At 38.2% G+C, this 25110-nt stretch overlaps 1 protein-coding gene across 5 annotated transcripts in view; it reads right to left on the minus strand.

Moving 5' to 3' along the window:
• SHANK2 (SH3 and multiple ankyrin repeat domains 2) overlaps nt 1-25110 on the minus strand; it is a 320878-nt gene that overhangs the window by 112529 nt on the left and 183239 nt on the right. For all 5 annotated transcript variants that reach the window (XM_075755401.1, XM_075755400.1, XM_075755404.1 and 2 more), the window contains 2 exons: nt 23972-24054; nt 22231-22355 (listed from right to left, as the gene is read on the minus strand). In XM_075755401.1, the coding sequence (XP_075611516.1) occupies nt 22231-22355; nt 23972-24054 (208 nt within the window). The remainder of the gene's footprint in view (nt 1-22230; nt 22356-23971; nt 24055-25110) is intronic.

Genomic DNA, 25110 nt, shown 5'->3' on the forward strand with positions numbered 1-25110 from the left:
TGAGCACCCACACCTAATCCCAAACTCCTCACGCTTCTGAGGACTGCAGTGTCGGGCCACTACCCTTAAGTCCATTCCTGTTTCGGAAGTGTAAATCCATTGTCTAAACTTCAAATTCACTTAATTTTTACTGAATAATAGTAATAATTATGGTCTGAAAAGAGACTAATCACAGAAGATAGTACTCATGAAGGACTGTTAGCACATTGATGTGTTTCTGCAGCATAATATGCCACATTCTCTTACCTAGAAGCTTTTACTTTCTTTTAAATAATTACAGCTGGAGAAGGCATTTAATTTGTGATATAAAAATGTTTCAGCGGGTTTTTTGGATTGAGCTATTAAAATCACTAAAATAGTACCTCTGGATTGAATAGCGTTAATGAATGTCAAAACAATACAGAAAGTATCTATAAAATGAGCGTATAGTTATCTGCTATTAATGTATGGTCATTAACAGAACTCATTCACCATGGACTTTTTACAATTTCGGAAGAAGAGAGAATAGGAAATAAATTGGGAAAAGCCAGGCAAACCTCACAGTATATTTCCCAGCATCACTCACAAGCCTGATAATTTAGGCTAGGGGAAAAGAAACAGCCAGCAAACAAAAAAAGCACAGATCTACCCTGACATTTTGTTAACCTATTGCACAAGAGCACTGAGAAGAAACAGAACTGTTGCCTCCTGTAGTTCAGTAACAGGTAAACTGGTAGAGAGCACAAGGTAGACAGGTCTCTGATCCCATTTCATGGTTCAGGATGAGCCCATACACGCAGGAATATGCTGCTGAAGCTTGAACTGCAAGTGCTACTGTCAGAACAGTTTTGGCAAAATGCTTAACATCAGCACTGATAACAAAATTGTACTACTGAAACAATCGTGTGTTTGGTCCCATTCTGGGAATAGTTAGAATCATAGAATTGTTTTGGTTGGAAAAGACCTTTAAGATCATTGAGTCCAACCGTTAACCTAGCGCTGCCAAGTCCACCACTAAATCATGTCCCTAACCACCACATTTAAACGTCTTCCAAATGTCTCCATGGATGGTGACTCCACCACTTCCCTGGGCAGGTGGGTCACACCACTTGTGACCAGGCGCCAACTGGATTTAGCTCCATTCACCACAACCCTTGAGGCCCGGCCATCAAGCCAGTTTTTTAACCCAGTGAAGAGTACACCCATCCAAGCCATGAGCAGTGAGTTTCTCCAGGAGAATGCTGTGGGAAATGATGTCAAAGGCGTTCCTAAAGTCCAGGTAGACAACATTCACGGCCTTTTCCTCATCCACTAAGCGAGTCACCTTGTCATGGAAGGAGATCAGGTTAGTCAAGCAGGACCTGCCTTTCACAAACCCACGCTGACTGGGCCTGATCACCTGGTTGTCCTGTGTGTGCCGCATGACAGCACTCAGGATGATCTGTTCCATAACCTTCCCTGGCACCAAGGTCAGACTGACAGACCTGTAGTTCCCTGTAGTTTTTTCATTTTGTTTCCCCTCTTTCCATCTCTTCACCCCTCTAAGTAAAGGATAAAGCTTTTAGTCTTCTGAACTGTCACCAGTATTTTGTCTCAAAACAGTTTTGCAAAATTACAATCGCCCAAATCAACAATCACACAAATGATTATACAAATTATACCATAAAAAGGAAAAATCATCTTTAGCTACTAGCTTTTGTAGCAAATTATTTCATAGATTACAATTCCCTTCCATAAAGGATTCAAAATGTTATGCTGGGAATAAACTCTGGTAGGAGTGGACTGCTGCATTCCTGCAGCTTATACAATGGTTGGAGTGGGTCCTAAATGAAACATAATACACCAAATGACAAAATGATGAGTTTTATCAGAAGGACAAGGACAACAAATGTACATTATTATCTTTTAAAAAGAAGTTTCATGCATACATTGCTAGTCTTGCATTTAGATAAAGCAGCTGGGGAGAAATTATATTAAACATATAGATTTTCTTTCTATGATGTATATTGATTGTAGTTAATTAGATTAAATCTACACAAATAGCTATTTTAAGCTGGGCCTGCAAATGCATTGTTTTGGTTTTGAGAGCTTGTTTAGATTCAGTTAGCTGCAAAAATAACGTTTTGACAAGCGCCGCTGGTACAGACGAGAGAGCTGAATTGATTAATACGTTAGAGTTATTTCGGCAAAAAGACTGACGTGGGCAACTGATGACCCAATCCGATTTTCCGCCTGCAGAAATAGCTGCATCTTGCTGAAAAGGGCCATCTTGAATGCAGTCGGAGCCTGTCTCTCTCCAGCACGAGGCATGACCCCAAGGCTCAGTGGCAAGGGGTGCACGCTGGCAGAGCTGCCCCGCTCTCCCCCTGTCTCTGCACGGGGTTTGCACACCCCGGTTGTACCTCCCAGTCGGTGGCCCAGTTGCTTGGAGACAGTTGCTGCGTTACAAGTCAACTAGCACTGTAAAACAGCACTACAGGCACAGATTTGTTATACTCTGTCAAGATGAGATCTTGTACTTACTGACTGCTCAGGGCTTTCTTTCCTCACTCTTGCAGGTTAAGAGATTTAGTATTTAGGAGGGAATGATTTAGAAAGTGTTCTGTCCATACCGATACATTTTTGATCCACATTTAATATGAAAATAAAACGTTTTCTCACACCTTTTGAAATTGAACTGATTATTTCTCAGTGTTGAATTTTGTCCACAGTATTTTTCTAGTAGTTATACAAAAAAATGTGGAAGTTGTCACCATACAGGACAAGAGAAATATTTAATACTCTTGCTCAATAATAAAAAATGTATTTTACAGATTAGTAGTTGTATTTTGTTCTCGGTGAATATTAGGATATAAAAATTATTTTTCTCTCTTTTATGAATAGGAATCTATATTATGTGTCAGAGCTGATGTAAAACATGAAGAATTTAATTTACTGCCACTCTTTCTGTCCCCTAATAGCTGGTATCCTTCGTCATATTTCTGACATTTTTTGCAGTTTGCATGCATGTATTTTAAGTCAACCATTAAATATAGCTCCAAATACATTTAAATAACAGAAAACAGATATAAAATTAAAAGTCACCAGCCTTCATTTTTGTACAAAAAGTGTGAAAATAGCTGGATCTTAGGTGGCTGGCCATTCAAATTTCTTACTCATGGTTCACGCTTCAGTTGCCTCAGAATCCCAGAAAGGCTGAGGCTGGAAGGGACCTCTGGAGACATCTGGTCTGAGCCCCTGCTCAAGGAGAGCCAACTACAGCCAGCTTTTGAATATCCCCAAGGATGGAGACTCCCGTGACCTGCTGACAATACTTTGCCTAACACAGCCCAGGATCCCATCGCTTTCTGCGCTGCAACGGCACACTGCTGGCTCATGTGCAACTCGGTATCCACCAGGACCTTCCAGTCCTTTCCTGCAAAGCTGCTTTCCAGCTGGTCAGCCCCCAGCATGTACTGGTGCCTGGAGTTATTCCTCCCCAGGTACACTTCCCTTCACATACTCAATGTAGGTATCTAATGCTATTTTAGTTACCCGTGGTTATCACAGAGATCAGACCATGGCTTACAGATAAGACATAGGACCTCCAAGATACCTAAAGCCTTCTGAAGTAAAAGACAGAAGCTAACCAGGATACCCTAGGGCATCTAAAATGGGGGTAGACACCTGCATTTAGTCAACTAAATCGTACCATCAGTGAGTAAGGCAGCTGCCTGTCCACTTGGAAGCAGACATACAACCCTGTTGAAGCCCATCTATAACCCAGTCCTACTAAAATTACTGTCTTCACACCCAGTGTGAAGTGAGACTGGAGCTTCCACCTACACATGAGGACTGGTCTCTACATTGCCTCTTTGGAAGACATAAAGCAGGAATGTAGACTGTAGGTATAACTATGCAGCTGAACACTGACAGAAGTGAGAAGATATTCTTTCCTGAATAAAAGTGATAAATTTTCATGCAATCAGACACGGATTTAGGAACCTTCCGAGTGCTTTCTGATTGGTACCTGACCTTCTGATAAATGCTGTAAGGTACCCACACAACTTCCTAGGAGATTTTGTTGAAACACAGAAAGATTTTTTTCAGAAGGCATCCTCCTCATATTTTCTGCAAAGACAAGATGCATTTGGTGAGATAATTAATTTGATCTGCTTCATTTCCCTCATCTTAGAAAAAAGGCTTGAGAAACAATAGAGACACCCAACAAGACCATATAGAGTATATAAATCTCTTCCAGTAGGAGTTGCAGTTTAAGATGATCATCGCAGTCAAATTACAGAGATTTGCAACTGGGGCCAGGAATTTCTCTACCCTCTAAAGCTGAACCCACAACCGCCCAGCGTGCTGTTTTTGTCGATGATCAGTAAAAACAGCAGGTGGAGATGAAATCATCAGTTCATCTAGATTTATTATGTGGTCTAAAAAAGAGGGGAAGGAGAGTAAGACAGGCTTCTCGGAAACTGTTATTTTGGATATAGACTAATCCACCCTGTCCTTTGTGTTCCTGGCACGTGTGAGGTTGGCGTGGGACGGCATGCCACTGAGAGAGTGCAAACCTCTGGGTCCCAAGGAGCAAAAGGAGGAGCTGGGCAGCAGTGGGTCAGGAAAAGCAGTCACAATTTGTTGTGCATCCTTAAACTCATCTGTGAGTGGCCTCTACAAAGAGCTAGACTAAGTACTGTACATTTGGTAAGATGTGAGAAAAGCAAATTTTTTTATGATTTAATATTCTCTAAAGTACTTTAACAATGCTTGAAAATCCTGTTAGATCCTTAGGTAAGCTCCAAATGCTTTACTTTCTTTGAATTATGCCTAAGATTAAATCTGATAATTTGTGTACAGATTTCACAGGACAGTTCACAGCACAGAGCCCTCTAAAACTTCACTCCTTTTCCCTGTATTTTGAAAGCTGTCCATTTATTTGTACCCTTTATCTCTTATCCTTCACGTTAGAGGTAATTTTCTCGTACTACACAATAGCCTGTTTTCTAAACATGTCTTTCTGAATATCCAAATCAAAGCTGAAAGGGTCAAGGTAATTATCCATATAACTATTGACTCCTCAAAACACGTTATTTCCCTTTATAAATGCCATTTTGACTCTTGGAGGTTCATCTTTTTTTTTAATCACATTTCCAGCGATGCTAATCTCAGTGACATTAGCACCATCTCTCCAACAGCGGAAACAAGCTTCCTAGCTCAGTTCTCAGAGTCATTTCTACAACTCTAAGACCAGCGATGCATTTGTTACGTCCCATTCCTCTGTTATCAAGGCAGAGCAACAGATACTACTTCTGTTCAGAAATTTCACATCTGAGTTACCCTCGGAATATCACCTTGTCCGGATGATTTGTTACTGTTCATTTTGTCAGTCAGTTCTGAAACCTTTCAATGGTGCCTATGAAACCAGACATTGCTCCTCAGGGTAGGCTTATGCTTAAATTGATCTAACAGTAAACTGCTATTCCTGTGGTAGTGCCTGCAGTCGAGAGATTTTCTAGATGGTTCTTGATGGCTAAGCTGATCGCTGACCCTACAGTTTTTATTTCTTTCACTTTTCAGCTAGACACACAAATTATCACTTGTGGATGGCAGCACTAACCCAAGGGGGAAGGTGGGAGCCTGCACCTCAGGACACGGGTGCGGTAGAGGACCAACAGGCCAGACTGCAACTGACCCAAGCAAAAGGCAAAACTGGTCCACTGGTCTTTATTTTCAGTGTCCTGAGGAAGCAGCTGTATCCCTAGTTCCTCCAGAGCTAACACTACTGCTAAGAATTCACTGAGGTTTTCATCTCTGGCTTTCTCTTTCAGAAGTGCTCCCTTGTATAGGTCCATCATCTTTCAGGTCTGCTGATCTCTGACAGACCTTCCTATTTCTGGTACATTTGAAAGAAAAAAAAAAATCTTTCCTGAGTTTTTATGCCTTTAGCTAGTTCTTCCTCAAGATCTGTTTTGGTGACCCATACTACAGTTTTATCTCTGCAGCATTTACATTTTTTCTCTCTTCTTTGTTCACATTTCAAATTTTGAAATAAGACTTCCTAATGCTAAATGACATTGTTTAGAAGCCATTTAACTATGCTGCCTTTTTTGGTGGCTGCATTCCTAATAGATAAAAAACAAGAAAGAAAGGAAAAAGTGGGCAGATATATTTTGTTTTGAAAGTTGTCTAAGGCAGGCCAACCTGTACAGAAGGATGCTAAATTTTCGGTTCCCAAGCAAATGAAAATACTTGAACAGCTGAAGAGAAGTCATGTTGTTGAATTCAGAAGAATTTTGCATTGCTTGTAGTTTAAACTAATTGTAACTTTGCAAACAAGATGATATTACTTTTTTGCTTAGCAAAAATCAAATTGTTTGATTTTTCACCCTTAAACTTGTTGCAGCAAGGGTTAGTCTGCAATACACTGTATTATTCTTTCTCCAGAACAATCAATCCACATAAAGTGTATCCAGACAGCTCCTTGAGCAGCAACCCAGGACAATTTTGAGAGCTCTCAGGAGCTGGCCTACGTCTCTCACTAAATTGATGAGGCAGTCAGTCCCCTGTGAAGCCAATTCTTTACAGAAATATTTCATTATTTTCTAGTTTCTTCATTACTCTTCTGTAGACCAGAGACCACTAACTCAGTCCTCTTAGAACTGATGGCATGAAACAGCCACATTTCTTTTCAGACTAAGTAAACCAGTACCCATTCAGAGAAATTTATCCAAAAGACCATTGATGAAATTAGAATATTTTAGTGACAGACTGTGAGTCACAAATGCATGATTCCCAACCGTTAATTTATTAGGTCATATAACAGTGAAAGAATTTGATCATAACATTATAACACAGCTGTTTTATTTCAGATGTGGAATGAGTCCAAGTATTTGATAATTATGCTGCTTCAATTAGTGGCGACTCGAGCGCTAGTTAAGTGGTATTGTTTGCTCCTAGGCAGGAAGCCCGGGGAAGCTCATAAACAAGTCTGAGGACGTGCAGGTCTACTGGGCTGACACACATCACGCGATGTGAGGTTGCAGCATTTCAACAACATATTCCTTCCTTTCCCACACTGAATACAGTGAACAGCAGTTAAGCATACAATTTACATCTCCCAGTAAAAGAGTGAGGAAGGCAGGCATAAGAGGAGGAAGGCTGTTGGATGTAATAAAGTGGCACAAAAGCAGCAACGGATATTTGGCAAAGTTGTCTGGGCCTATGTAAAGATCTCAAATAATCTCTGATGAAGATTTTCACAGTGTGGTAGAGCTGATTAGCATACCAGCAGTGCTAGTAAAATAAACGTGTTTGCGGTCTTCTGGGTTTTTTCCTGGAAATTCAAGTCTACAAGCATTTTTTTTTCTATGTGAATTTCCCTGTACTAGAAAACAACAGTTTATTCATGCTTTCTCTGTCCTGCCTTTATCAAAATAGCATTGTCCTAGCCTTAAGGCAGCGACATGCTGTCAATATTTTGAGAATGTCACCATAACTCAACCATCCCTAGCCACCAGCTCTCAGAATAGGATTAGTGTCTTCTGATGATCTGGAAATTACTCCATGGAGAAGCTAGGAAGAATTAGCTTTTGGTTCAGTCAGGAAAAAGCCTGCAGTGCTGTATTATATTGGTACTGCAAATCTTTCACTTTTCTAGAAGAGAGACAAGGGTGGAGAAAGGTTGTCACCATTATCCACTGCAGTTGCCATTCATATTTTACCTTGGTAGTGAAGTAGAACAGGGGAAAACAAAGAATCACACATTATCTTTTCCAACTGCGTGAAAAAATGTAGCAGGAGAATCGCATCACCTTCCTTTTTTACACTATCACCTCCTTAGAAAGTTAATCTATATCCGCCTCTCTAAATAGGTGGATAGCCTAAACAGGCTATAGCCTAAACAGGCTACCTAATGCATACTTTTTCACTGAGAGGGCGGTAGGTCACTGGAACAGGCTCCTCAGGGAAGTGGTCACAGCACCAACCCTGTCAGAGTTCAAGGAGCATCTGGATGATGCTCTTAGTCATATGGCTTAGTTTTAGGTAGTCCTGCGAGGAGCAGGGAGTCGGACTCGACGATCTTTATGGGTCCATTCCAACTGGAGATATTCTATGACTCTATGACCTGTACAATTTGGGGGGCACGTAGGAGGAGAAAGGATGAGCATGGGAGGTTACAAAGCCTTCTCTGCTCCACAAAATCCTACTCATGGTTGGCTAAGTTACAAAGGGGTTAATATTATTATTCCCCACCACTCGCATTACTCAGAAAAATCCCGGCAGACTGCCAAAGCTGCCATATAACATGAACAGCCTGAAGAGATGGATACATATGGTAGCTGAAGCAGCTACATCCAGCTCACGCTACCACTGGTATTAGTAATGCTGAGAGAAAAGCCATCTGTCTGGACTGCATGTCTCCGGGAACCCCGAACACCTGAGAAACGTGACAGCACTTCTCACAGGTAGATGGACTGCATAGTTGGACTCTCATTTTTCAAGACAGCTCGCTGATTAGTCTTGTGTTCTGAAGCCTAGTTTTGACAATAAGCTAAGGTGCACCAATTTGGATATCTCTGTTTGAACTACAGGGTTATCTATAGTAACTGATAGAAGAATCAGATGGTACAGCTGGCATTAACATTAAGATGACAAGACATGGGAGGATGAAAGAAGAGTATGGATTCCACAGATACAATCAACAGTTTTACCTTTTTAAGAAATCCTTCAAAAATGAGGAATTTAGATAATAATTTTTTTTTTTTGAGTGGCCAGAATTCTCAGATGTTAGGAAGTGCTGAATTTATGCTGTTTTCTACATATAAACAATACGTTATAAGCCTTACTTACATATTTTACTGTTGATAACCCTTGAGTGATTCAGCACCTTGATATACAGCCATAAATGTGACAATTTTCAAACGTTTAATTTTTCAAAACGCGTACTGCCATTGGCTTTGTACTAATATTTATGCAGAAACACATGGACTGGATTTATCCAGCCCAACTTATGTGCTTGCCTGAAGTGTCTTCTGAACATTTGTGTCCCTAACCTGGGACAACCAGGCCCTCGCTTAAAGCCCAGCTCCAGTCTGGAGTCCTTACAAATGAAATCTTGTCTACGAAGGCATAGTCTTATATTTTGAAGAAAAAATTACTACTTTATTTTGACATGGATAGCTCTTAGCAAGGCAGACTGATTCAAAAAACTTCACTTACTGAAAACTTCTTAAAGTGAAGTCCCAAGCAGCCTGCCTTTGGTGTTTATTCTTTCTTGAAATAAACTGGTATGCATTTTCTACATTACATAGTAGGTTTAGTAAATGCTACATTTTAAATTAGTTTCTGTAATTCTAGATCTAAATATACCCTTTTTACTTCACCCGCCCCTAATATCCTAAAAATCCAACAGAGCCATTCAGTCAAGCTGATAATTTGCCACTGCAAAGTTGAACCTCAGATTGTTATCTTGAAGCTTTATTCTGCACCACAAAATATATCACAGCCGGCTAAACTGATGGAAAAAAAAAAATATAATCACTATTTCCCAATTTTCTTGGGTTTTCTCCAGTTCTTTTAACTTTTAGGATTACATTTATAAGTGTTTTTTTCCTGAATTTTTTTCTCTTTAGCAAAAAAAACTGACAAAAGAAAAGCAGCATGCTGGGATTGCATTTTATCTATTTTTGGTGTCTCTACTTTTCTGATAGCACTTCATCCGCTACTTGGTGGATCTTCTTCAAAATCAGAGTACAATATTCAAAGTTTAACTTATGGAAGATGCGTAGAGCAGAGCAAGACATCGCTGGATCTTACAAAACCTCATAAATACAGATTATATATACTGAAAGCATAAAATAAAATCAAACCGTTCTTGTGCTAGAAACAGATGGGGCTTGCAGAGTCCAGGAGGATCCTTTGGTAATAGGTCTATTGAGCCTACCTCCAACTTTAATCACCCCTGCTGATGTATGCAAATTCCTCATAAAGTAAACACTCAACTCTGCAGGTCGTGCAGACTAAATATCCCATTTTATATTTAGGATATGAAAGACCAAACAGGCAGGAACCTTCCCACAACTACAGAGAAAGTTGGGGGTTTAACTCAGTTCCACCGAGACCCCGTCCGCAGCAAGCACTGCAGGAGAGCCTGGTGGGGCGACGCTTTATACCAGCGTGTCTGAGACAAGATAAACCTTCAAAGTATCTTACTCTGTTTGCAACCAGCAGCATCAGGAGGACCTGATATGTAATTTTTTAACATCTATAATTGTGATGGGGCAGTTTTCAGAGTAAACTTTGTTGCGAGACGGTTCTCTGTATGCACAGGAGAGAACAATAACCAAAGTGAATCAAAACTAATTAAAATAATAATTCAAAAGAGACATTTCTTCCAAAGACAATATTACAGAACAATAAAAGAAGTTGCTGTGCAAACATGGCATGTTTTATTGAAGGCAGTGTTTCTCTATTCAGAACCCTACGGACTGGAAATCAAAATCAGAAGGGGTAAGAAACTCTGATCTATAGAAAATGATGCAACTTAAATCTTAGGAAAAAACCCACAACAACCCAAAAGCGAAAAAACAACAGACCATCGGTATTTTTCCATAAAGACCTTTTGAGAACAGAAATGCCAGACAACTGTCAAACCAGCCAATATGAGAAATTAGCCAATAATACTAACAGACTCAACAAGTATGTCTGAAAAAAATACAGCATACTACTGAGCTATTGCTTAGTGTCAACTCAAAATACGAACACAGTTCCGCAGTAGGTTAAGTACTATATCTATTGCTCCATATTGCCAGAGCCCAACAAAACCAAGATTTAACAAAAGACAATCATGAGATTTCAATAAAATGTCAAGAACTAGATATCTATGTATTTTTTTCTTTACTTTACAGATTTATAACAAAAATATTTAAAGATGAAAATTGGAAGTTTTATTTTTAAATTAGTATTATTTTTATAAGATGATGACAGAAAACAATCATGAAGACTGGAAGTACAAAAATGCAAGAAATAGAAGTTTGAAAGCTGGTAGCACTGGAAATGACCAGAAAGTGATTCATGGCAAGCAAACATGCCTGTTTAAAAACCCAATGCTTTCCAAAAGTGTGTCGAATAGTCCCACCTAGGGTATGGGAGAAGTGTGTAAGATCCAAACTGTATTCATCATTTTGGGAAGAATATTCTGGCTGTAGTCTTTTCCCTTGAGCAATAGGCCAGACACTTTAAACAAAGCTGCTCCCACACGTTAACTCAATCTATGGACCTTAAGCAGTCATCTAAGCAATACAGCAACGGAGCAAACTGCGAGATGCTTCCACTCTGTATGTTAGTGAAAAAATAATTTAAAAATCCATCAACCCCCAAACCCTACCCTGCATTAGCAAATGTTTCAACAACCTAAATCTCAGTTATCCTGGGCAGTTCAACTGCAGTTACACACCTTTCCTAAGTAAGATTATATTAACTTAGGAAGTGACACCCAAAGATAAACGTTTACAACCTCTCTTTTCCAATCACAGTTTTCCAGAACAGAGTCATATGTGAATACGCATCATGCTGGTTAAATGATACGACAAATTTCCTTCCCCTGCTTATACCTCAGCTGTTTAAACTCAGGCTGGCTTCTACAACAGTTTAGACTCCAGTATATAAACTTTTACTGTGAGCAAGTGAGGAAGAATCATCCTCCGATTCTGTTCTGCTGACTGAGCCACAGAAATGGTAACCCTGCAAGTGGGTTCACCTTAATTCAAGCATCTTCCTTCATCTAGTTTCACATCTCTCCCATAAATAAACAGAATTTTCTAAATTGTGGATTTGTACAATCTTGCCAATTTGAAAGTCAATGCTTAGAACGGGATCATGCATCTACCAAAACCTGTTGTCATGTCACTGATCTGGTGTTTATTATGAGTAACTCTGTTGAAAACTCTCTGGGTGGATAATTGCCTAGCAGCATTGTTTTTGCATATAAGATCATCACTAAAAGAAATAAAAATTAAACAACCTCTACATCTCACTACATCAAAAGGTCTTTAGACAAAATATTAAAAAATTAAATGGGATTAATGACATTCATTTTTTACAATAAAAACAGCAAAACCAAGTACATAAAACTACTTAAAATACTGGGTGAGACATGAGCAATTTCCTTAACTTCAGAGCTCCCAAAGAGAAGCATCTTGTCTCAATACTGAGGTTCTAATACCTTTACAGGTGGAAGAAGACTGATGCAGCTCGTGGCTCATCTAGAGAAAACTACCTCCGTCAACATGCTACGCAGGCACCACAGATCACAGCAGTACACCTTTGGGAGAGCCAACGGGACAAATTCAAGCACCCAGAGCTGGGCCAACCTCGTACGAAAGAAGCAAAAGGACTAAAGAATTGAACAGCACTTCTGAAGAGGTTTGCATGGGATAGGGAGAAGAAAAGGAAGAAAAGTTGCAGAAAAAAGAGATTTGGGGATGAATAATCCTTGTCTTTGATTCTTGGACAATGGGTACCTACATTATTTCCATCTCTGAAGAACAACCAATTTGTTAGGTGTACGCTTGATTTCTATTAGAATATCTCAAACAGATTCTAAAACATGCACAGGGAATTATGGAAACCAAATACCTAGTCACAGACAAAACACATCTTCAATTCAATTCCCAATCTGCACGCTATTTGTAAAAGCCAGCTCCATAATAGGCACAGTCAATAAAGCACATCTAGATATAAAAAACTAACAGAAACTTTAAGAAAATGCCTACAATAAATGTTTTGCTGGTCATTTCAAAACAGTTCTCTCTTTAATTTAGCAGTTAAAGTGAGTCATAATAACTCTCAGCGTAAATAAATATACCAAATGCACTGTTAACAACTTACAAGTCTGTCAACAATGACTACTGCCTCACACAAAATCTATCCAGCACTGAAAAGCCAAACCACAGGTTGATTCCATTAAAAGCAATAACAGCTGTTCAAAGCCTGTTACGAGAACAATTCCAAAAGAAAGAATTGTAATAAAAATATTAGAGAGATTTATATTGTGAATTAACAAAAAAAAAAAAAAAGTATTCTTTGATTCTGTAAGTTTATATTTCTTTACAGGAAAATACCACATAGTTAATGCAAGACTTTGGTATCTGTCTCATGGACCTGCTTTTGGGACTACAAAGGAGGAGCTTTATCCTGTGCAACCTGCTCTAGGTGAACCTGCTTTAGCAAGGAGTTGGACTAAATGATCTCCAGAGGTCCCTTCCAACCCCTACCAGTCTGGGATTGATTCACACAGAGCCTCTCCTATTTTAGCATGTAGGCTGGCATCAAACATATGCAAGGTTACAGCATTTTGTTACATGACATCAGTGCAAGTCCAAGCTGAGTCTTTATACAAAGGCTTTTCTGCCACCTTTAATGCTAGTCCTTTAGCAACTGTTAAACTAGTAAATCATGGGTATTTCATGGTGAAGTTCATCTCTGCAATGACTCATTCTGCCAAGGATTGTCATGGATCTCTCTCAACTCTCTTCTTTACTCCAGTAAGTATCTAAACCACCATGATATTTGTCCAGAATCAACCCTTTTTGTTCCAGGTTATAAATAAACTCTTCCACGACTTCTCCTTTATGCACATACATGCTTTTAAATTTTCTCTTCATCAGCAAATAAAGATACATTAGCTACCTACTTTTATCCTATCACCCTATTCACTCATTCTTGAAAAACTCCATTAAACTTTTGACATATTTGCTAGGACAATTTTCAGTGCTCTGATCAGCAAAGCCTTCAGAGACCTTCAAGTCCAACCACATCCAGCACCCCATAAAAGAAGAGCCGCCACTTGCCATGAAGACTACCCAGGAGTTCCTACTTTGAAAACTGACAGGCAAAACTCTCACCACAGGGAAATAATGTTTCTGTAACAACAGAAAACTCTGTACCACAGGTGAGGAGAACTAGAAATCCAGTTCCCCAAATTACTGCCAGAATATATGAAGCAAAAATGAAGTAGGAGAGATAAAGGATTATTATTCTCTATTGTTACATACAAGAGTCTCTGAAAAGATTCACATCAGTGTTACAATAGGATATAAAATGTTATTTCTAATCTGATTGATTTAAAGTATATTTCAATTTCCTTATTAGATAAATTTGCTGAGTCCTACAGTTGCAAGCCGTAGGAAATGCTTTGAATGTAACAGAACACAACAAGGCAGGGATTCCTCGGAAAGCCATCATTACCTTCTCTCTCACCGGTCTGCAGAGTTGTACAATAACTTCAGAGGAGCACAGTGGCCATCTGAGATGAGGGATGACCACTCGTTTACTGTGATCAAGCTTAGCATATACCTCCAACACTGAATGTTCCCGTCTATTAAAATCAGCAAGCTTTTCACTAGATTGTTTGTCAAGCTATGCTGCCTTGTGCGTCCTGGGTTTGATCCTGTCTATTTTCTGTTATAGAAGATAGACCCCCATACTGTTCGTACACACCCCAATGTTGGGTAAGGACCCCAATTAGGCTGAGAAGTAGGTTAGAGGTTTGTGATTTTTTTCCTGTATCTACAGCCATAGCAGGATGAGAAAAGGAAAAGGGAAGGAAGCCTTATCCTGCTTTTTTAAAGTAATTAATGGATTAAATCTGAACCCATGGCCACTCTTTCTACAGAGAACACGTACTGGAATTGAATGCAAAAGAAATAATAATTAAAGGAATGCAGAGCTTCTGCTACATCAGATTCAAAAGTTCAGAATTTCCCTAAATCAAGAGTGTTTCCGCAGTTACTAGCACCCACACAAAAGCAGTGGGGAGTCTTTTCTGTATACCAACATGAAGTGATATATCTAACCTCTCTGAAACATCTAAACAAGTTTAGGAATCCTATTCCACAGTACAGGTTAAAAGATTATAATTTTCAGGAAAACCTACCAAGAAAACTAAATTAATAGAATATGTGTCACATTCTGGAGTTTTCATTTGCTTTTTCAGATTTGGAGATGATAGCAAAGATGTATTTACATAGTTTGTGACTACAAATGAAGCTATTTCTTCAGAAAACGAGAAATTTTGGGTGGGGAGGAGGAACAGGTAGGGAGAGAGGGTAAGGTTTTTGCTCATGAAGCATGTGATTATCAGATATCAAGCAACTTCCTTGTAACCTCTGGACAGACTTGCGGTTCATGAAACACAACTAGCAGGTGAACTTAGCTTTTCAGCATCCCACAAATTGATTGCCAGTCTCAGAATAAGAAAAAGAAAACTAGCAATAAATAAATAAAAATCCCATGTACGCACACATGCAACTCCACATTATAGTATTTCTCCTACTTGAAAGGTGTTTACACCTCCCCAAAAAAAAGGAAAAAGAAAAAAAAAAATTCCAGGTATTAGATTAGTTCTGCTGAGGCACTAAACCATAGGAATTTGTCAGTTAATTCTCCCCTATTTAAAACAACTCGTCTGTTTTCCTTCACCTGTAATGTTGCAGGTTTGTAGCAACATCCCACAATTAAAAGAAATTGTATTTTCTCCCCTAAAATACCAGACGCAAGTACTCTTTTCCATATAACTCCATTCCGGCAACCAGGTTTCCATAGTATCAAGAGACTAAAAAAAGCTAACAGGCTTCAGAGAAATTAATTTTAATATAATGTCTTCTGGAAATCTCCAAACTATACCTTAAAAACGGCATTTATTTATATGCTGTTATTAGTCTTCCTACCTAACCTCAACACTTAAGAGCTAGAAATGGAAGAGTTGTATTATTCTTGTATTATTTGAAGAGTGGACGGACGGACAGATGTCAGCAAGAGTGAAGACTGTCCATAGCTGTGTTTTATGTGAAACACCGGATGGCCAAGGCAGCTGGATGCCACTGGATGGCTTCTAGGTGGCCAGGAACTGGCTATTCATAATAAGCAGCTTATCTTTAAACAAATTTGCTGTTTTCAGAGGATTTTGTAGTAGGAAGTCAGGGAAATATTGGTTTTCATAATTGCAAGAAGTCAAAAAGCTCCCTGTGGATAGCTCCACACACGGTCCCACGAGCTTCGGCAGAATCCCTCAGAATGGAAATGTTGGCAAACTTATCTTAAAAACACTGTGGCATCTAGGTCAGAATGCCTTAAAAGTGATAATGGAGAACTGAATGGACACACAGCTAGTTCTGACTGTTCATCATCACCAAAATTCCTTTCAAATGCTCCTCTCAAAAAAGCATCAAAATCAATTCTCAGTGTCAAATTGGTAGTTGTTACATTTCTGGGAAATCAGATAAAACCCACCATTTTCTCTTGCACCCTGGGATTACAAGCCCAGTATACAGCTCCTGTAGAATCAAGGCTAAAGGAAAATGCTTCCCAGTTTTGCATGTCTGGCAACAGCAAAGTGATTTCATTTTTGTCTGCTTTTCAGTCTCATTTTAAAGCGTATTATTTGCTTGGGCGTGAATAACTGAGCTCTTGCAAGAACCAAATTCTTTTTTTGTCTGCCCATTTCCATCTATGCTGAAAAGGTAACAGTCTTATTAATGTATTTTTAGAATTAAACAAGACTGGTCCATCTTTTTTATGATCTCACTGAGCACATTTGGAATACCATCGCTTCCTACAGGTTAGAGGATGCATTTAAACAGATAAAAAGAACAAGCCAAAATAGTTGTCATTTTTTCTACAGTGCTCTTGTGCAGATCCAAAGCACTTTGAAGGCACAATAATTTCATTCAGCTGCCATCACCCACTAAAAAGATAAATTAAGGAAAAAAACCCCACCTCAAACTCAAACCCTCGCTCACTGAGTTTAAGTGGAAAGAAAGCAAAATACTTTTCCATCAAGTGAAAAATTAATCTGCTCGGTCAGAGACTGCACAGACACACCAGGCTGTTGAACATTTGGACCAGAGCTGCTCTTTTTCCAAGACCCCATCGTCCCACTTTTCCAACACATGTGTAGTTACCCCTAAGCAGAATTTCTAAATCAAAACAGGAAAAAAGTCTCCTTTGGACTCTGACGTTTCATTTTAAGAATTGTCAGGGGTACGCTTGTGCTTAATAGACATCGCATTCAGATGTCACCAGGAGGATTATGACTAACTGGTAAACAGAAATTACCTTTTTCCTCTAACAGTTGATTTGAATCAAACTGTGCATGAATTAAATATTCAGATTTAAAAATACTGATGCCCAAGCTAGATGTGCAAGATCTGCTGTACCTCAGACTTGCAGGTTAGTGTGAGCCTTGCTACCCTTAAAAAAAACACGTAGACACACACACAAACACAAATTTTCAGTATATATTACAGATATACAAACTTTCAGAAAACAACCGCACAAAATTGCAATGTGATGAAGACAGTGACAAAGCCTCAGTTTATGTCTGAGAGAGGGAAAATATCATGGGCCCCATGTAGCTGCCCGAAAAAAATATATTTAGATTTATATCTGATGGCAGAAGCTAGTGACGTTCACACTAGAAATAAGAGAAGAGTCAGCCACAGGGTAATTAATGAAGATTACCTAAGGATGGGAAGGTTTCTCTGTTGCTAAAAGGATTTACATCAGTAGCAGATGGCTTTGTAAAACCACTAATTCATCCAGCCATTGAATACAAATGTAAGACATAACATTGCTATGCTTGCCAAAAATATTCATACTGACTATAGTCTAAGTTATAACAATAAAGTTAAAAGCTTGCTTTCCAGATCAGTTTTGAAGTTTGTATGAAATGTTTACTGGAATAAAACAAAAATCTAACCTCTTGCTAAATATGAATATAAAGCTACTTGGGTGCGTATGTGTGTATTTTTTAAAAAAATATTCCAGCTATTTTAAATGTCTCCCTAAATGCTTATCGCTACTTCCTACATACAGTCAGATGACAGATATCTTTATCTAATACAATGATAAAATAACACTGTCTCTAATAAAATTATGTCCATTTTCCACCTATCACTACTTAAAGGAAAGTTTGTACTAGTAAATTCTATAAGCTCTTGAGGATAAAGAAATACAGGCAGTGACACTACAGGCCATCGTGCATATTTTACTACAAGTACCAACTGAACTGTTCTGCAGCAAAATGATGAGATTTCTTCTATCTATCACCGTCCCTGGTTTTGATCCTCAAATCAAACCTTGATTTTTGCCTTTTTTCTTTTCTTTTTTTTTTTTTTTTTTGAATGGATAATACAGTGCTTTTATCTAGTTTACGTTTTAACTGGAATGTAAATAAGCAGCCATCCTATTGTGAAGACAGTAATGTTTCAATTTATCTGGAAAAATAAGTGATTTTATGGCACGATAATTCAAACTGCAATGCCTCATTTAGAGAACAAATGCATTATTCTGGTAAAGTATTGCAGAAGTAGTTTCACTTTCTAAGTAGTGATATTACATCATTAGTGGTTTATATGAGATATGCTCTGTGGCAGATGAAAAATCCCCACACGTCACATCACGTAACACCTGCAAAACAGTTGCACACTCATGGTACAAAAATAACTAATAGTTAATAATTTATTAAGATAGTCTATATCCTACTATACTAAAACAACCAAAAGACTATTCTAAGTTAAAAAAAACAACCCTCTTCCACTTTAATAGATCTCTTTAAATAAAGATGGCTATACTTGTATACATCATCAAAGCAAATCTCCAAAGAAAACACAACCCAAAAGCCCAAGAATTCTTGAAGTCACGTTGTAAGGCAGCACTCTGCCCAGTAGTGTTCAAGGGTTCCTCTGTTTCTGCTTAGTTTGACTACTACACTAAACAAAGATAACGAAGGGTTAGCCACGTAAAGATTATTTATAAAGAAGAGATTTAGAATCAGAGCTAATATATTTCTTTCTTGCAAATATTTCAAGTAACAAATCAAATCAGCTTATAGTTCAATTTTTTTTTCTGATCAAGCATTGACAAACTTGGACAGGTATACTATAGAAATCCAGTCACTCTGATGAATTCGCGATGACCTACAATGGCTTTAGATTTGGTACATAAATTAATGATGGTTGTAGGTTTTTAAATCCTCTTCTAATGGAAATCGTAATTTTTAGGTTGGATAGCACTTGCACTAATATGTTGCTTTACTTTTATTTGTCTTTTAAATTGGGCTGATACCAAGATTCAAGGAAATAGCCACCAAAAATGTGAAAAATAGCAAATAGGGCAGTTATAACAATGAAGTAGTAAGTGGTGCTATAGTTATAACAGTTAGAACAACCCCTCTCAGTTATAACAACCAAGCCATAGCCATATTCCATTTCTGATTGTTATCAAAGCTAAGAAAAATCACATGAATCGGTAACTGTGGAATTACTTATGAGAATCCACATATAATGACAGCTGTCTCTAGCTAACTGTTTCAGCTCTAAAATTACTCATGCACTTTTCCAATACATCTTATTTGTGCTTCATCCAGAAAAGCCACTACATACATTACAATTTTTATATGTCTGGGTTTGAAGCAAGGAGAAAAAACATATATTGTTAGAAATTTCAATGGAGAGTCTGTGAACACTATTTCCACAGGTAAGTTTAACATGAAGCTCTGGGGTCTCATGTTAAAATTAATTGTACAGGTTGGACAAATCAGTATCACGTGGCTTTTCAGAAAAACTTCAAACTTGATAAAAATTCAGTCAGATGAAACTGTGCCAGCCTGTTCCAGCTAATTTCTATTCTGTTTACCTGCTGAAGGAAGACAACACCTTTTCTGCCTTTTCTGTATAGATCTTTTATTTGTTCTGCTCAACATGCATCATCTTTGATGTTGAACTACTTTAGTAGTATGCTCGGTAGCTGTTATTGAAGTTTTACCCCCTTCAGAAGATCCAGAGACTGTAATTACACAGGAAGAAATGATGCCATCTCTTCACCTACCCTGATGCTTCCAAAAAACAAAGGATCTATCTTCCTGTCACACCTGTCTTTCCATAATAAGGAGTAAGGGAAAAGGTTCCCCTTATCTCCATGACCCCAAGCCACCAACGCTCCTCAAGCAAGAGTGAACCATCTGCTCTCCCTCGCATTTCGCCCTCTGCCAAACTGGACTCTCACTTCCCTAAAGCCTGACGCTTGCTGCGAGTGTTATAAATGGGACTAATTAGGATCCTAGTTGCCCATTAACTCTTTATTATTCATGTGACATTTATGATAAATGCCTTATATTACTTGCGAATGGTTGAGGTGGCACTTACACACAGCAGCATAAACTTTAGAGTCATGGGAGAAATCATTTAACAATAAGACAGACTAACTACACCAGCTATGATCACCACTCGGTGCAACGTATCGTACATTTAACTCTTCTTGGTTCAACGCAAGAAATAAAATAGCTTGGCGTTCCTAGAAATGCAGGTGCACTAGTCATTTAAATTTCAACAGTAGTATCTTCTGCATCAGTGTAAATATCTTCAAAGATGGCTTTCTATAGCTAGAGAGTATTGTGCACTGCACGTGTAGTTCATCAAATAGAAAAAACCCTTCCTTTCTCCAACCTAAAAGTCTTTAACAGCGGCAAAGTTGTGATTTCTAAGGATTACCATATCCTCTTAGTTAAGTTGCAAAATTCAGAACAGAATAACCCCGATGAACATAAATTACACAGAAATGGATCTGATTTGCATGTAACAACTGCTTCTTTCAGAATTAATCACAAATATGCTGGACTGTGTATAATATGGATTAATGTCCTGATTCAGCAATCTATGTGCATGTTTAACTGCTCTTCTAAGCTAAGGCTAGGAGTAAATTGTCTGGACAATTAATTATAATTCTTCCTTCATTTGCCAGAAAACCAGGAAAGCTTTGTGCAGATTCAGTGATCCAAGACTTCTTGCATCCCTTTAGAGATCATAAAAAAAATCCATATGCATAGTTATCATTCTGCAATCCTCTTCATTAAATTACACATTATTCACCATCAAATCTATCTGTGAAATCAGCCAGTACAGACTATTCATACTTCCTACAGATTAAAAGCCTAACAAGAAATCAACTTCTAAAAATAAAGCATTATTTTAAATAACACCTAACGTCAATAATTACAGTTTTCAAAGCATCCTTGCACAGAGTGCGTACCAGTACAATTTGTAAGCTGTTGTTTAATAGTTTGCTAAATGATTATTCTTAAGTGAATAAACTATAAGAAAAATGTACTTTGAAGGCACAGAAAAAAATGCACATCTATTTACTTTTGAAGTCCGCAAAGCCTGTTCTTTCATTGTCACAATGTGAAGCAGCGGTGCAACTATTTAAATTCAATCACCACGGGAGTTCAATGCACACAACACACAAAAGCTGCGTATTACAGCCTCTCCCCAACAGAAAGGCCAGATCTGCAGAAATAAATGTTGTACCACCAGTAAATACTTTAACAAAACACATATGTGCCTGAAGAAGAAAAAATAAATAAAATAGAATCAATAGATCTTACAGACAAGACTTGGTCGATCCATCCTGAAAGATCTATTTTCAAATACCTAGTTTCACAGAAACACAGCATCGCTTTGTTGGTCATGGAGAGGTTGTGGGGGGAAGAGGAAGAAAATCTCAAATCGTGATTTTTGTTGCAAACTCCCCAGTAACACTAAAAAGGAGTACCAACTATTTCAACAAAACCTAAAATACCAACCAAAAATCCTCCAAAATACAAGAAGTGAAGATATTTTTGGTATGAATGATAAGTGTATTTTAAAATACCCCTTTTATAAAGTAATTTATATTGCAATAACATCCATTGCTTATTTTTTGTATGATTGTGTTTACAGTGCACTGTTGGAAATACTTAATTTCAAGCCAAAGTAATTGCTTTATTCTCCATGGTTTCTAAACAGCACTGGACCATTGATATTTCTGATTGCAGAAATGGTTGCATAAAAAGTCATTAATTTTGGTGACTCTGTAAAAATATTTGGAAGACCACAGAATTGATAGCCTACAATAAACATAGAAATTAATCTAGATTTCAACCCAATAATGCAAAGAAGAATAAAAGCTCCCAATTTTCTCTGATAGTGTATTCCCAAACAGCAAAAAAGAACAAATAGAAAATTCCCAGCCAACCTGAACACTGTTCTTTTTAACTGCTTTCCTAAATGCTGCATGTGATTTTAAAACAGATAAAGTGAAGTACATTATTGGTGTCAGTCTACTGAACTTGCTATTCAGGAACATCACACACTTTTTCCCAAGTCAATTCTACAAAGGGAACATCACTCTTTCCCCAACTGAGAATCAAATTTCAGGATCTCCTACCTCGATCAAAAAGTCTCCAGTTCTCAGGCCAGCTTGCCATGCTACTCCCCCTTCATCCACAGATTCCAAGTACTGCAAAGCAGGAAAGGCTGGAGTTGGGGTGAATTCTTCAATTGGTGTGTCAGCTTTAAAAATAAATACCACATTAAAAAAAGAAAGTTATGGAGTGCTTGCAAATACCACTTGACTAGAGGCCTAATATTGGCCATTCAAACTGATGGTTAAAAAAATGGTGGGTGCTAAAAGTAAGAGGACTCTGCCTCAGAGGATATCAAGATGCTGGGAACAGAGTGCAATCTCTCTGCAATAGCAATCCACAGGTCTTCAATTCAGAGAGAAAAAGACATGCTTCTTTACTGACACAAACCGAATCAAGCTGTATGAGGCAATAGCTGGATTCTGAGTATTCCAGGATATTCAGCATTAGTTCAAGTAACCCTTTTGTATGCCTAGCAAAGTGCTTGTAACTCTGGCAACATCCAACTGAAAATGAATTATGCACTCTAGCCGGAAGAGAGCATCCGGCCGAACTGGGGGGATGGGGTGGGGGGGAAAGGATGAAAAAGATCAAACTGAATTTTTCTTCTAGCTTAAAATGTGTATTACAAAGAAGACAAGAGAAGAAATCACTTTTTAGGAAAGGAGGCACAGCAGGCCCTGTAACAACCCTCTCCCTCTCTCTGTCACGTACACGTAGAAGCAGAAAAGTCCTTGGGTCTTTCACCTGACGTGCCCTCGCTGTTACAGAGAAAATCTGGGGACAATTGTTGGGCTTACGCAGAGGGAGTAACCTCTACTCGATGCACAGACAACTCGTGCCAATGGGTTAGCTAAAAGGCAGTGCTATTGGTTTTCCCAGTACAACTCCAAAAATTTTTATTTAGCTAAAATTAGAACAGCTTTTACAGCACTGAAAATCTACGGTGGCACTGGTTTAGGGGTGGGGGAACAGGGAGAGCAAAAATGAGGTCCCAAGAATGAAGATATGGAATAATTTTCATGCTCAAGCAAGGCAAGGGACAACCCATGTAAAATGAGGGGGAGCAAGAGATGGGACATACCATCATATATTTTTTTTTTAAATACAAAAGGAGCAAACTGGACTGAAAGTTAAAGAGCAAAGCATTAAATAGAATGCTTTTTTTAACTCTTAAGGATGCCATTATTATAGATTTTAGTCTACAGAAAAGTAACATGCAGTTTAACATATGAACAGCTTTTAAAATGAGCACACTACAGGCCATGCAACATACGTGCAGCTTCTGAAGATATAAAAAAAGATCATATTTTCATACTAAAACTGCACCAATGTCACCTTGCAGAAGATCCACACCTATTTTAAACAAAACATCACTCTCTTGTCTATTTCTATTCGTAGACCTATTTAAGTAGACTGACATTTGAAATAAAGAAGCAGGTTTTATAAGGAAAGCAGGTTTCCCATAGTTAGGTAAACTGCATAACAAAACGGATTAATGACAAAATATTACATATACCAACACAATAAAAATACAGGCAAAACTTTCTCCCCCCCAAAACGATTCTACAGTGCTACTCCTATGTAAAAATGCAAACTGCTTCAGAGAGAAGCCACTAAAATCCGTCTGAGTAGTATAGCATACAGAGAATCCTGTTGTCTAGCAACCAAGTGCACCAAGAATAATTCCTGCTTATATTCCGAGATGTATAAATTTCTTCATGCCAGTGCACATCACACGCACACACACACACAAGCACATACCTTTTGCCCCTCTGAGCACAAATCCAAATCCTTCATTGTCTTTTTTCTGCAGGACCACTGCCTTTTCTTCTATTATGCAGTCACTGTAGAGAGAATTCCGAGGATAGCGACCATTATTACATCCCTTCATCACCACTGTAGTAGCTGCTCCTCCAGTGTGCAGGTTCATCATCATCACAGCCCGTTAATCAAATAATATTGCAGTAACCAAGCATGGGAAAATATAGAACAAATAGTAGCGAGGGGAAGACAAAGACTAAGCTTAATGATAAAAGAGAACATGACAAAGCAACTTAAAGGGAATAAAAAAGGCAGAGAGGAAAAAGAAAGAAGAAGAAATCATGCATGGTGGTTTGTGTTCTATATGAATGACTGAATGAACATGTGATCATGTAATCTGTGGGCTAGCTAGGACTCTAAAAGGAAAAAAAGTAAGTGAACTGAACGACAGTATCATTAATAAACTCCTCAATCGTGGATGTACCAGATGCATCTTCTAGTGAAGCCAAAATGAAACCAACCAGAAGAAAAATGAGGCAGCATTTTAAATTTAAAGATAATAAATTATGATTTTATATTAGCTAACTAAAAGGCACAAATATATTCTGAAAGCTATGCCTTGCATCAAAAGCCCTTTTTCAATCCTATTGAATGTTGCATGCTGCAAGAATCCCACATGATCATCTGACAGCCTACAATGCTAACAACGTGCAGCTGCCTTGGCGTCATCAAGCACAAATTTCCACAGCATCAAGAATCTGCATAATTGAAATAGTAACAAGGCATGCACAATCAGGAAAACACATTTCTAAGGAATATTTCCCATCTTCCGATAAACAATTAATATTTTAAAACAAGGAAATGCTGTAAAGGACTATTTATGTAAGCAGTATGTCCTTAAAGAGAAAGTAGCCTTAGGAATCTTACTGTCATTGGCTAAGAAAAAAGTAGACGGTGGATGAAGAAAATGCATAAAATCCACATTAAAATGGGACCTTTCATATACAGAGAACAATCTGTGAAAGCCTTAAGTTGTTTAGTGCCTTTCATTAAACATTAGGTTACTAAAAATCAGCTCAAAGTAAAAAAAAAAAAAATATATATATAATTTTGAATGCTCTTTTTTAGGTATAAAACCA

This window comes from Balearica regulorum, chromosome 5 (genome assembly GCF_011004875.1).
Source record: "Balearica regulorum gibbericeps isolate bBalReg1 chromosome 5, bBalReg1.pri, whole genome shotgun sequence".
Classification (NCBI taxonomy): domain Eukaryota; kingdom Metazoa; phylum Chordata; class Aves; order Gruiformes; family Gruidae; genus Balearica; species Balearica regulorum.